The sequence below is a fragment of the Motacilla alba genome, chromosome 5, assembly GCF_015832195.1.
Source record: "Motacilla alba alba isolate MOTALB_02 chromosome 5, Motacilla_alba_V1.0_pri, whole genome shotgun sequence".
Lineage (NCBI taxonomy): Eukaryota > Metazoa > Chordata > Aves > Passeriformes > Motacillidae > Motacilla > Motacilla alba.
Window position 1 is genome coordinate 40499671 of NC_052020.1, and position 14339 is coordinate 40514009.

Sequence of the window (14339 nt, forward strand, 5' to 3'; positions counted from 1 at the left end):
GTTTCCTGGCTCTAGAGTACAAGGCTAGTGGGGAACAATGATCTGTCTGAGCTCTCAAACAGGCTCTGGTGTTACCCAGTCATTCCAATATAAAACTCATGTGTTGAATTCTTTTGAGGTTTTTATTGTGGGGGTGGGTGGGAAAGGGACTGGGAAAGAAGAGAGAGTTCAGACTCCTTAATAGGGAAAAGCCTCACTAAGAAAAATGTGCCAAACTCATGATATAGTGTTTTTTTAAAGTCTTTATTATGCAGAACATAGAATATATTTGAATGATTTTTTTTCCCCAAGCATTTTTTTTCTCCAGTGTTTTTTTTTAAACATGCATTGTTACCTTTTTAAAGCCAATGTACCATCCATGTATCTTTTTCCCTGCCCACAGAGCATCCATATTCATGTTAATCACAAGTGTAAAAAAAATTAGACATCTGGCATAAAATATTTGGGGGGGGGCCCATTTAAAAATTTTATCTAAAATGTCTTATCTACAAAAAAATCCAATATATATGTACATTATAGCAACACAGAGGCATAAGAATACAGTGCAATTAAAGATGAAGTGCTGTGACTTGGTAATTCTGCCCAGGGCTTGTGGAAATGTGGGCCACCATTGGCTTTGGGGCTGCTCGCCTAAAGCCTCAGGCTCCAGCATTTCTCAGTTCTCTCTCAAGTGGGTCTGAAGTTAATATTGGGAGGCTAGAGATGCATTAAGCTTAATAAACCATTAGGGGGTAGCAGAAATACTGTCTGAATAGGATAAGCTTTGGCAAAAAAAAAATAAGAAAGAATGTTCACAAAGGTCAAATGGCTTGGTGCATGTTTCACCTCACTGTGGGTATTTTTGGAACGGCACCAAGCCTTGGCATATTCACGTGAGACCTGTTCTCCTACCGTGAGGAAATGAATTTGCTAGCTGCCACTGGTTCTGAAGTCCCTGACTGTCTCAGTAAGTCTCCCACTTTCAGCAGCCCAGGAACAAGTTACCGATGGAAGTACACAGGAACTACCTAAGCTGCACAGGAACACTGGTGCAGAGAACTGCACTACTTTTGGCTCCCATGTACAGACATCTCCTTGTACAGCTGCTAGCCAGGATCACACACAAATCGAGTTTTGAACCTCTCCCTCCCGAGAGAACAGCAGTACATACTGCTTAACTAAGAGCACCGAGTATTCTTCTGTGGGTTAAAATCCACTGCATTCTTCAAGGTCAGTCTTAATTTTAATTCTTCATACCAAGAATCACAGTTTAAGGCCTTCAACACACACCAGTCATCATCTGCTTCACCCAGCCCCATTTGGGGATATAAGCTCAACAGCTCCAATGTCTGCAACAAATGCTTCTCTTTTCAGTGAAAGGTAAAGCACAGTACTTCACATAAACACTTTACGTTTGTGCTCTAGTATTACACCTGAATCCTTGAACAGGTGAACGACTGCAAGGTTGGGAATGTTTACAGGAATACAAAGCCATCAGAACGGCATTGGAGATTTTTTTTTCTTTTATGACCGCGTTCAGGTTATGCAGGTCAAATGACTCGTGCTTTTCCCAAATAGTGGTCCAATGCCACTTGGGTGTCAGGTCCAGCACCAAAGCCAACAATGCACCTGATGAGGGGTGATACTAAGTATTCCTGAACAGCTCAGCACTTCGCTAGTGCTAAAACAGAACAGACTGCAGGTGCCTCAAATCTCCATGCAGAAGGTGCCATCCACACAGATCCCAGCATGCTTGACACTTTCATAGGCTGAATATAAACTGTAAAAATAATATATTTAAACTGTATACATTCTGACTGAGCATTGTATATTGGGATACATTTCCACAAGTTTCCTTCTCTGTGATGCAGCAAGGGGGCGTGGGCATAGTGCTCCAGATCCAGTGCTGCAAGGTGTTCTCTTAGATGAAATGAAGAGTCATGCTCACACTTTCTTCCAACCTCTCCTATGATCTCCCTGAATACATAACATGGCTTCTGAACAAGCAAAAAGCTGTAGGCCAAATGCTTTTCAGAGGAAAACAAATCAAAATTTGCAAAGAAGGAGAAGTAGTACCTACTTGGTGTGGAAAAGTTTTAGAGGAGCGTCCATTCAGGCACTGAAAACTGCACTCCTGATTTAGGGATACTTGTTCAAGAACACATGAAAGATCCCTGCACAGCTGAAAATAAGCAATGATCGACTACCCCTTTTCTCCATCTCTGCAGTATCAGTCTTTCATCCACACAGCACAGAACTGCTGATTTTATGGGCACACTTGCCTGTTCTTTGTGAAGGTGCAGCTCTGATAGCGAGTACCATATCTGCACTCTTAGAGGAAACAGCAAGAGGAGGATGGGTAATGCAATTCATTCAGATGTTTGGTCAACTCACCTCTGAGTCTTTGCCTAAAGCAGAAGCATACTACACCCATAACTCAAGAACCAGAACTGTTCATTAAGGATGCTACTTAGAAGGGAAAAGATAGAGCAACTAGAGAGTTAAGTAAACCATATACATACTATACAAAACTTTGAGTCGTGTAAAAAACAAAAATGAAGGCCCTGAATATTCTGACACAAAAAAAATTGGTTTCTTCTCTGCCAAAGAACTAAAGGAACACTATGAATCAAGTTCCTTAAGACAAAGATCTACTTGGGAAAGCCAGTTTCTAACAAGAAGCAGATCTCCCACTCTTTGCTGATGCTCGGTAATAGGAGCTTCTCAATTTTCTTACGAGTGAAAGAATATGGCCATTAGCCTTGAAAACAGTAATGGTTCTAAACTCTTCACTCCGCTCAACAGAGGCAAAATCTTGCTTGCTTAGTTCTTCAGAGAGGTACTGGGAAGGTAACTATTGTATATTTATGAGTAAGTTTAGCCAATATACAGTACTGAGCAAAATGCTTTGTTCAAAAGCAGCCTTCATTTTCTTTTCAATTTTGCATCTCTTAAGAAATACCAGGAGTCATTTTCAATTAGAATGTCTCTGAAAAGTTGGCAGGGACTGAAGTTTTATTTCTTAAGCAGCTTTTCTTCCTTTGTGATCTCTCAAGATTGGTTCTTTCATTCATTTCTACTGCCAGGAGAAAAAGGAGACAGATTTCTGGTCAGTACATAAATATCAAAGCAGCAATCCATCCTACACATACTGTGACAGCATACATGCTGTAGGTTTGCCTAGCACAAACCTTTACTGGAGTTTTTTTAGTAGATGCAAAAAGGTTTTCTTGGCTTTCAAGCTCAGTGAATTACTGAATTAAAAGTGTGAAATCTTGGGCTTGTAACTCTTACTTTTTCAGAAGCAGTTTCAACAGGTTTCATAATTTTTACCAAACTTTGGCAAAACAGCTTCTCTTGAACAAAAGGCCTCAGAGAGGAGTGGGGGGATTTGCTTTCTGAAAAGGATATGGCAAAGCTGAAATGTAACCAAGTACTTTGCAAATGCTAAGTGCCAGAATTATTTCTGAAGTGCCTTTGCAACTCAAAATTCAAAGTTATATGAAGACAGCATGACACAGCAGACAGATACTAAAAGGCAGAAGCTTGAACACAATTTCCTCAACAAGTGCAACTAGAAACCAAATGGACACTAGTAATTTTTGAACACTATTTCAGAAGTATTACACAGTATTTATCTATACTATGAAGATTTTTCCAGATGCTTTTCTTCCTTCCAAAGACAAGCTGCTCTAAAACTGGTTCCCACAGACAAGGTTAGGATTCAACACTTGTAGAATCTATGATAACCCACTTCTAACTTAATACATCACAGTTTCCAAACTGAGTTGGCTAGGCAGCAGACAAACACACTGTGCATTACTGAATGCTTAAAAACAGCTGCCTACTGATCCAAGCCTTTAAATTGATCCCTTTTGTCTGCTCTTAAACCATTTCAAGATCAACTTAATAGGATCAGGGCTGATGACAGGGCTTCCTGCACTAACCTCCTCTTGTTCCCTAGTACAATCCAGAGAGAAAAAAAAATCAGTAAAGCTTCTTGAAGTCAGAAAGCAGGTAATCTGCTGGAATGTTAGAGCTAGTCCTGGGCAGAACATGGGTGAGAAAGTAAGCTCAGCTAACTGCTGTTTATTAACTCTGTCTGAACACATGAGACTATTTCATAGCTATCCAAGCTGCACACACAGACTTCTCAGACTCTGCACTCACTCAGCTTCAGAGGAAGAGCCAACCAACATTAATGGACTAAGACAGAAACAGTTAACTGGACCTATTTTCAAACAGTCAATTTCAGTTCTTCTCATATAATTAAATTTCTGAAATTCAATGGTAAAAAAATGAACCAGTGTTTTGAAGTTCCATTACATTAAAATGTAACAAGATCTATAAATGCATGAAGTTAGATAGTCTATAAAATAGAAGCCAATTCTGCTTTAACTCACCACATGTATTTGCAGAACTGCTTGGTTCTAGTGGCCAAAACACTCCCTCCCTGTTAGTTGCAGAGTGAACATTAAAGAACTGTAAATGAATTATTTTTTTTCAGCACCACACAAAGAGCTTTGAGTTGCTCTCTGCTTTAGTATTATGATGATCAGTTTGTTTCTAAAACCCCAGTAACCTGCAAAAAGTATTTTGCTAACCCAAACTGAAGAGCTGGCCCAACCCAATTGACACAATGTTAACATTTTACTATCTTTGCAGAAATTGTGTATGTCTAAATATAAAATACAGAAACAAAATAAACTGCAATTGACTGATATTTAAAACTTTTGGTACCTTTTTGTTGATCCATTCTGTTCACTGAAAGAATTCAAGATGTAAAGACTAAGTAGCAGACCAGTTCTAAGGTGTGTTAGAGCAAAGACATCTATTTGAAACAGAGGGACAGTGTGAAACTTGCAAATAAAGACTCGAAACAGCAACTGGCTCAGAGAACACTCATTTGAGCAGTGTTGATCAGTAAGTATCAGAAGTACAAAAGAATAAAAATATTAAACTAAATGCAATTGTGAGGAAATTCTTTCTCTTCAGGGAAGATCTACAGACATGTAGCTGCCAATGGGGACTTTGCTGGCCAGCCAAAATGTAATGTATGACTACAAGATTCAGGCTATCCATATGCATAACAGGGCCAGTGAAGAACACCTCACAGGTGACAAGAAACAGTGAGTTAGCACAGCAAAGGGCAGCAGTCTTTCACAGATCTGCATGAAGTAGATGGTTCTCCTAATTGTCACTCCTTGTATAGGCCTGCTTATTGAGGATGCTTAGTCTTAAGACTAAGCACGAGACTTGCTCTGGTTTGTTTAAACCCAAGGGCTCCCTTCTAGGACTTAGCGACTTGTTCATGACTTTATGATAATTCTAAAGCAAGAGAAAGTAACAAGAAAATGAGAAAGCAACACATATTCAACCCATATTTTTTCTTTTTTTTTAAACAGAAGTATTAAAAACAAAACAAAACAAACCCCTCTCCATCACTTACCCTCTATCAAAAGGACAATTAGTGTCAAAACCAGGACACAATCTGGTATCCATACTGGGAAGGGAAAGAGGCTACAGTTCCAGAAGTCCTTCTGCCTGTGGCTTACAAAACTAAATAATGTTTGGGAACAATGGTCCTGTCAGCGACATGTCAACAACACATTTATTTTAAAAAGGCTAAATTCAAGTTTTAAACATAAGTAACTGCAAATGAAAAAAAAAAAAAAACAACTTTGGTTGATTATCCATCTTGTTAAATATGTCAAAGTTAGCAATCAACAGTTTCTCTAGGAAGTCTCCAGAAACAGACAGGTCAGCTCATTCCTAATTGGGAAGATCAGACACCTAGCAGTGACACTGAAAATGCTGCCATGCCAGCGTCACACATGCTCACAACATCTCAGCCAGCATTTGGGAGGCTAATGGTGCACACAAAGTCTGAACTAATCAGCCACAGCCAACTTAGGTTGCTGTGAACTCACTGAGACAAATAAATAAAAAAAAAAGCAACAAGAAAAAAATAAAGCCAAGCACCTCTAGGGCCAGACCCTGAAGACACAGAAATCAAAGAATTTTTTTCTCCTCTCCCTATTTACAAAATGCCATTTAGAGCTGACGTGGCCACTTCAGTATTGTGAGGAAATGTCTCTTATACTAAGCAGTCATAAGTGTGTTGTTCACGGATGCTGTGGCCTGCGTGCCACGGAGTGTCCCATGGGGTGTGTCCCTCCCACTGAGGCACATGGAGGAAGTTCAGTCTTCTGTTTCTTCATATGTTGTCTCGTCAAACGGCCGGTCCAAGAGAGGTACCAAACGGCGACGGGAATATTTCAGTTGCAAAAGGTCCCCAACTTCATTGATTTCTTTTAAAGCCTGACAAAGAGACCACAGTAGATCAGCAGAGGAGATAGGTGCAAGTTATCCATACATCTTCCTTTATGCATGCCTGCAGACTACTCTGACAGCCATTTTACTTGAGATTTTACTGGGCTAGAAGCTGGCACCTTCAGAAGTGCATAGGATTTTTTTTTTTCATTTTAGTGTTCAGAAACTTTGAGACCACATAAACAGCACTGGTCACTTAACTGAGAGTGCCTATGCATCCACCTGACTACTCCAGTTCCAGAACAGGATTATAATATTCAGCAAACCCCATGACTATTCATAGACAGAAAAACAGAATAATGTTCTTCCCTTCCTGGAGGTAATGAAGCTGAAATAGAAAAAAAAATGTACATTTTGTTTGAGGTTTAACTCCTCCTTATGTATCATTCAGTTTGAAAACAACCTGTGTTACTAAACGTGATCTATTGTATTTTTTAAATTGCAAAATAGCAAAGACAAACTATAATAGTGAGCTAAAAGTTCTATAGATGCATTTGTTATATGTGCATTTGATTAATTTGCATTGTCTGTATACAACTACAGATGAAAGCTTTGTGTCATAAACAACATGGCACAGGAGATTTTTGCCAGACAATCCAAGGAAAGAAAAATAAAAAGTTATTCTGGGTAGGACCCTAAGCATTTTCTCCTTAGTAAGAAAGTCCCACTGAGGTTGCCACAAAGGCTGCACTCAAGCAACTGATGACCCAGAACATTCTACTGAATTAACACAGCCTTTCACCATTTTGACCTGAACTCAAATATTATGAAGTTTACCAGAGATCAAACATCTGCTTGCGTAAGAAATGAGGGAAGTCCCAGCTCAGTTAATCATACTTCCATTATGTTGCAATCTCTGATAAGACATTGGTCCACACACAATAGGGTCTGTTAAAAGCCAAATCCTAAACTTCATTTCTCTACAGAACACTCCTAGAGCAAAGTACAAAATAAATCAGTTGCTGCAGACAAATCTATGATAGCACACGATGCTAGTTACTTTATACAGGAAAGTGACAAAAATTAATTCAGAAGATAACTTTCAAGTCCAGTATGATTTTTTTTGAATTCAAACACTGGCATTCTTCGCTGCCCTGAATTGTAAATTTATTGAGATAGGTACATTCAGCATTGCTTCAGAATGTCACTAATTCAACACTGATGCTCCAATCTGCGTCAAATGCTTGTCTCTTGAGGACAGTTGGAAGATGGGGCTTAATAGCTCTATGTGTTTTTTCTTCCTAGATGGATAGTTTGAGTTTTTGTTTCTTTAAACAATGGCCCTTCACGCTTGTTGTATCTGGCAGCTAAAACCTCTGCACTCTAAAATCTGGGGGAATGACAAACCCAGAAGTTGGACCTCGGTAAAAACAAAACAAAACGAAAGTGTGGGCACAGTCTGCCAGAGCCTTAAGTAAAGACCCCATATGGAAGCAATTTAAAGTTGAATTTCTGTTGAAAGAGTATGTTAACTGTTATTCTTGAATGCAGATTTAGGATTTTATTAATTTAAAACAAAAAGGACCATGTGACCAGCAAAGACTACAAAGGAAATGGCATTGGTGTACTCTGACTTTAGGAGAGTGTAATATATTTTTCATCACTGAAAATAAAGCACAGCCCACAGCGATGCAGGTTATAAGGGACTTCACTCTGATCCTAAGCCAAATATTTTTAGGCAAGGAACTGTTTTATTTACATAAACCAGTTAAAATTTTAACTAAGAACTGTTCCTCATCATGTGGGTGTATTTAATAAGAACAAGGAAGCATTACAAATACAATTATTTGCAAGAGATTCCTCTCTTCCCTATGCTTCAAACCTGGTTACGTTTTGTTTAAAAAAATACCACAAGAGCCCTAGTTAGCATCCATGAATACACAGATGGGATACCAAGTTGTCTCCTCTGTCAGTGACTTGAAGAAGCTGTCTGCCAGCTCTCCCCAAGTCCATTCATTTTAGTTCCTCCTCCTCCTGGATATTGCTGCCACAGTTAGCAAGAGGGATTAGACCTGAGGTCTGCCTTAATGATTAGCTGCCTGAAATCAATCCCTTTTCACTGCATCACAAGAAAACACTGCAGAAAGTCACTGACACAAAGACTTGCTCCTTATTAACTCCTTTTGCCAATGTTCTGGGTTCTGAGCATGCAGCTATTTTGAACCATAAAGAGGGTTATGCTAACTTGGAAAAAAGCCTCCACATACTGAGCTAAATCAGGATTTCTTCATTCACTTCAAAATTCACACCTCATTTTGCCCTGGATTAATTTTCTTAGCAGACAAGCTCTAATATATTGAACAAGCATTTCCTCAATTTAGTACATTTAACACTTACAGAGGTACTCCAGCAATGAGTCTTATGTTAACTGCACAAAATTTGAAACATTTTTTGGAAAGTGCAGAAAGAATTGACAGGAAAAGAGGTTTTTAAAGCAGAGTAATAAAAGTTACAGATAGATTTTGGAAGAGCGCAAATGTGGTATTTATACAGACCCTACAAAAGCAGCTTATTATGGCAAAGGCCCTAGCTACTCACTAAAAGAGAAGACCAAGAAACTAACCAACTGTAAAATTGCACAATTGCTCAGGTAATGCCTGCACATCAAGTTTGTACAGTTTCAGTTTTAGCTCAATTTGCAGCAATATTCTTTCAGAGACTTCAGTTTTTCTGATTTTCCTTCCTCCCATCTTTAATCCATTCATCCCCACTCCATGCCCACCTGTCCCAGAAGTTACTGCTCCCTCATTTGTGTCAATGAACTCAGGTCTATTACCACACTCTGAGCCCAGTCTGATACTATTTATTCTATACAGGGTGAAAGGAAGCACAGGAGAGGGTCTTCTCTGAAAGTACTGCTTCCAAACCTTTATTTGGAACAGAAACAAGTAAATTGAGATATTTAAGGGAAGAGGAGCAGGAAAAGTAGCTGGGAAGGAATTCCTTAAGCAGTCTGTTGTTGGAGTGTTAGGGAATCTCTCACAGGCAGAAACAACTCAGGAGCAGCAAGTACAGCACTGCAGATACACGGCAGGGTGATACTGCTCACACCACACACTACCTTACTAATTTTTTAAACAGATATTAAATTTAAAAAGCTTGTCATTTTAAGCTCTGTAAGTTCTGTAGCAGTCAAGTATGAAAAGGTTGATTCTATTTTTTTGTAAGACATTAGATAAATATCTGTTAGGCATCCTATTTGCTGTTCACATATTGAAATGTTACCACTTGATCATATTTGGACATTGGGAATGATTTCCCCTTCCTAACTCTGTGACTACTCCCAATCACCTTGTCCACAAAATGTTCAAAAATAGTTTCAAGATTTTTTTTTCTCCACAATCTTCTCAAGATAAAGGCAAGGCTTTTCAACCTGCAGTTCCTTACACTTTTTTGCCCTTCTTCAACAAGAAGGTGACATTGGCTGTCTTTCAGTCCTCAGGAACCTCCCTCAACCACCATGAACTCTTCCTCCAAAGATGATAATCAAGAGCAGCCTTGAAGTGACAGCCAACTCCCTCTACGCTTGTGGATGCAGCTCATCAGGTGCCACGGACTTGTGCATGTTGATTTTGTTTAAATGTTCCCTTATTGGAGCCTCCTTCACACCAAAGGTAAGTCTTTACTGCTCCACGTTACTATACCGTTCCACTAATCTCATGGTCTCAGGATTCCTAAGTCTCACCAGTAGACTGAGACAACAAAGGCACTGAGTACCCTTGCCTCTTGCATTTCTCACCTAATTTCCCTGTGCCATTCAGCAGCAGTCCTCCACATTTTCTCTACTCTTTCTCTTCCTACTAGTACCCCATAAAAGCTCTGCCTGCTACATTTTATGTCCTTTGACAGACTGAGATCCAGATAGGCTTTGGTTTTCCTGACCCCATCCCTGCACGCTCTGGACTGTCTCTCTATTCTTCCTTGGTCACCTGTCTGTGCCTGGACCTCTTATACACTTTCATGATATATTTTTGTTGGTTTGTTCATCTATGCAGGCTTCCCACCACATTTCCTCTCCTTTAAGTCAGGACAGATTATTCTTCAGGGAAGGAGTGGGGAGGAAAAATCAATTAACTGTCCTGGACATCTCTGCTCTTTGAGACTGTGTCCTATGGGATTCTTTCAAGTAGGTCTCTGAATAGGACAGAGTCTACTCTCATGAAGTCCTAATTCATGACTCAACCTAATTTAAATTCTGAGTCACAGACCCTCAAAGTGGGGAAAAAAGTGCAATGCAGAACTTTGGCAGTGCCTAAGACAGCCCACGTACACATGCCCATCAAAAAAGATTATTCAGAAGACTCAAAATTGAATATAGCTACCACTAAGACATACTAAGAATAGTCAGACCTATTCATATAATCCTCTTTCGACTCTGTTAGTCAGAGAGTAATCACCACCCTTACTTTTTGAAGGCAGTATCTCCTAACTGTGATGCAGGCCTCCTTCGAGGGGACCTCCATTCCCCCTGCAAGTGCCAGTAGGAGTAAGGCATTGCATGTGGTACAGACTCATGAGGACAGAGTATTTTAAGATTCGGTGCTCTTTAAACAAGAACAGGAATAGTAATCTCCAGAATAAAAATTCTCACTAGTAATCATGTGCATCCTTTTGAGAGGAATATCAATGTTTTGGAGGTTCTCAGGCTTTTTTATTTTTTTTTCTTACCATTAACATCTAGGGTCAGAAGATGCAGGATGTTTCCTTCTAACCAGTTCAATGCAAGATATAGCCTTTAAAGAGGGTAAAAAGCATTGTCTCACAGGAATAAGACTATCTCCTTTTAAAATAGGACAAGAAAAGTCCTGAGATTTACTCTAAGCAGCCATTCCACAGTTAAGCACGGAAAGAGATGGAGTCATTGCCAGCTGTATTGCAAAGGGCTTTGAAGATTAGGTTCAACCATGCTGTGTATCAAACACTGAACCAATGTACAAAACCCAGACAACTGCTGTATCTGTTTATTAGCAGGCACGAGCAGAAGGAAGACAAGAGGAGACACTTACTGTATCAAGCATCTCTTTGGTATGAGCTGCAGACAAACAGAATCTGGCTCTGGACTCGATGATGGGGGTGGCAGGGAAGCCCACGACCACAACACCGATGTTCCGCTTCAGCATCTCACGCCCAAACGCGCTGCCAGAGAGGAGGAGACAGTCGCAGTTATTCCAGTGGTGGCAAAGCAGGAGAATAAGGACTCGGTAACCATACAAGCCTTTGTTGTGGCAAGGCTGTCACACCCCAGTTTGGAGTTTCCAGTGCTTTCTTTTTAGAGGCAGAAATGCCTGCTCACAAAAGCCTTTTTTAAATTCAATCCCAAGGTGGTCCTTCTCAAAAGGTTTCAGTGTATTAAGTTCTAACAAAGATGAAAGATTATATGTGGCAGAGACTGGTCTTTTAGCAGGCTGTTTCTAAATGGATTTGTAATGTAAGCTTGGAAATCTTTCCAAAAGGAAAGAGTGATTTTGGCTCAGCAGTTTGACTACACAAGGAACCCCTCATGCTGCAATGCCCCAAAGCGGATGTTTCTGCCATTTCAAGATATTTTGTTTTCATGAATTTAATTTTATTAAAGTACATTATTGCATCACAGAATTTACCACTTTTTAAGTATCACAGGAACCACTGAATCACCACAGTAAATTGAGATCATCTTATATTTTTAGGGAAGGTGCAAAAATATCATGCAAATGTCACTTACTCTCTTCAACAAAACAAATTCTTAAGGAGACTAAAAAAAGTAGTGGCCGTGTCGTATACAAAGATCTTGATCAGATCTGTAGTGGCAGTGCAGTTGGGGGTGTTTCTACATGCCACAGCAAATGGTTAATCCTTTTTGAACAGACCTTGTTGTGAGAAGTAGCAATGAACTTAAGAGGTTTATAAGGACATATAAAATAATATTCTTTCACTAGGTCTTTATATTTTCTGCCACAACTGTTTTCCTTACAAATAGGTGCATCCCGATACACTTCATTTTGTATCCATTTACTACTCTCAAATTGTTTTAAAAACAGGCTACAAGGGACAAAGAAAAGATCAAGTAAATCCAATGCAGATCCTAAGGGCCAACTCTCATGACAGCTCTCTGTTCTTGCTCATTTTAAGTAAGATACTGGCCCAACTGCTTAGCTAATAAATATTTCCATTAACATTTCCAAGGAAAAGATTGTATTGACTGGTAGAGAAGCTGGGCAGTGGAAACAGCTGCCTCTGTGTGCTGGACATGTAGTCTGCAGCACCCATAAAGGTAACATGCCTTTTAAAACTCTCTTACACCGAGAAGGGTGGAGAACGAGGGTATCTAGCTTCATAAAAAGTGCCAGACTGAAGCCTGAGCTAGTCAAGCACTAGAGATGTTCAGTGCAGTGTAAAATGAAATTATGTTTTCCAAATATGAAAGTGTTGATTGAGCACTGCATCATACAGACCCTGAAAAGCAGCAATCAAAGCCAAGCCATCCTTGAAATCAGATTTTTGTTTACATATACTTTATGTATCCTTCTTGCAGAATATATACTTTATGTATACAATATATACTTTATGTATCCTTCTTGCAGAATTTTAGCCTTAATTATCCACGCGGCACCCCACAAATCAGCAAGAATTTATAAACCTATGTGCTACAGTTGTTTTAGTATTTACCATACCAATGCCTGAGAGATTAGATCTAGATCTCTTAAAAACATGGAATTCATGAAATACATTTTGTCGTGTCCCATCATGTTCCATCCCCACTGTTTTTCCTTTTCTAATTTTCAAAGTTCATAAATGAAAATGTTGGCTCCTTCTGATCCAGGAGCTAGTTGAAAGACTTCCTCTAGTGACTTTTAATGTTCATTTCCATTCAGTTTCAGCTCCTCTTTAGCACATTTATACACTTTACATACAAATATAATGGAAACACAAAACCCAACCTTTAAAAGGTGACACATAGAGGCAAAATTGTTTCCCCGAAGTGCTTTCTTGATGCCCCAAGCTACAAGCCTCAATTTTCTCAAGATCACCTATAGAAGTTTCCATATTTTATAGGATTCAGTAATGATCATGAAAGCAAAAAATAAAACAAATATTTTCTTATATTTAGAAAACTCTTCATATTCTTATAGCAACCTGGCTTTAAAGAAGTTATGCTGTCAAACGTACCCAATTTTTGCGGGCATGTACAGCATCAGAGGCACTACAGGGGAATCTTCATTTCCATAGATGATAAAGCCCATCTCTTTCAGTCGTCTCCTGAAATATCTCGTGTTCTCTGCCAGCTGCTGCACACGTGCTCTCCCTAGAAAAGAATTGAAGGTGGGATTGAACTCAATTGTCATGTCACATCCATAATTGAGACCTCAAACTAAAGTACAAGACATTCATGTCCTGCTTGTGCTTACGGAAGCGTTAAAAATAAATGTAAATTGGGATTTGTACTTTCTTCTCCTTCATGTAACCAAGATTAATCATGCATTTTCTGACAAGTCTGAATGGACCAGGAAAGGCACAACTATTAAGTCCAAGCACTGCCTAGTTTTCCCATATCAGACTTTCTTTCAATCAAGAGGTACCCGGCAAAAAAAAAGGCAGTTACCCACTTTTAAATAAGATTCAAAGTTTTCTCAGAATTCACAAGTTAGTGCATCTTGAAGAAGACTTTGCTTACACTATGAATAATTAATGGAAAATCTATTGAATCAGCTGGTGTTGTTCACCATGTTTTATCCCGCTTGCCTGCATAATTGTAAATTACTACTTTCCTCTTTAGATCTCTTTGCTGAACTATGACGTGGCTGCTCCCTAACCTTTTTCAGTTAAAATGAGCTGGGTTTAAATTAAACTGATTACTTCTGATAATCCAGCTCACTTCAGTTAAGTGGCAGCAGCCAATTTATCATGTGTTCAGCCATTCCTGTAAGGATTCTTTGATATTTGTCAAAATTAGTGCACAGGACATTAGACAGCTAGTACAATTTAAATATTTTAAATGTTCAGAATATATGCATAGAACAACCTATTTATCAGTTAATTAAATTCTAGCC

General features: G+C 39.2%; 1 protein-coding gene across 1 annotated transcript in view; it reads right to left on the reverse strand.

The window, feature by feature from the left end:
• Positions 1–222: 222 nt before the first annotated feature.
• SPTLC2 (serine palmitoyltransferase long chain base subunit 2) overlaps positions 223–14339 on the reverse strand; it is a 77946-nt gene continuing 63829 nt past the window's right edge. Inside the window, exons 10-12 of the mRNA XM_038137540.1 lie at positions 13459–13594; positions 11319–11448; positions 223–6300 (exon numbers count right to left, since the gene is read on the reverse strand). Coding sequence (XP_037993468.1) covers positions 6181–6300; positions 11319–11448; positions 13459–13594 — 386 coding nt within the window. The 3' untranslated portion in view covers positions 223–6180. The remainder of the gene's footprint in view (positions 6301–11318; positions 11449–13458; positions 13595–14339) is intronic.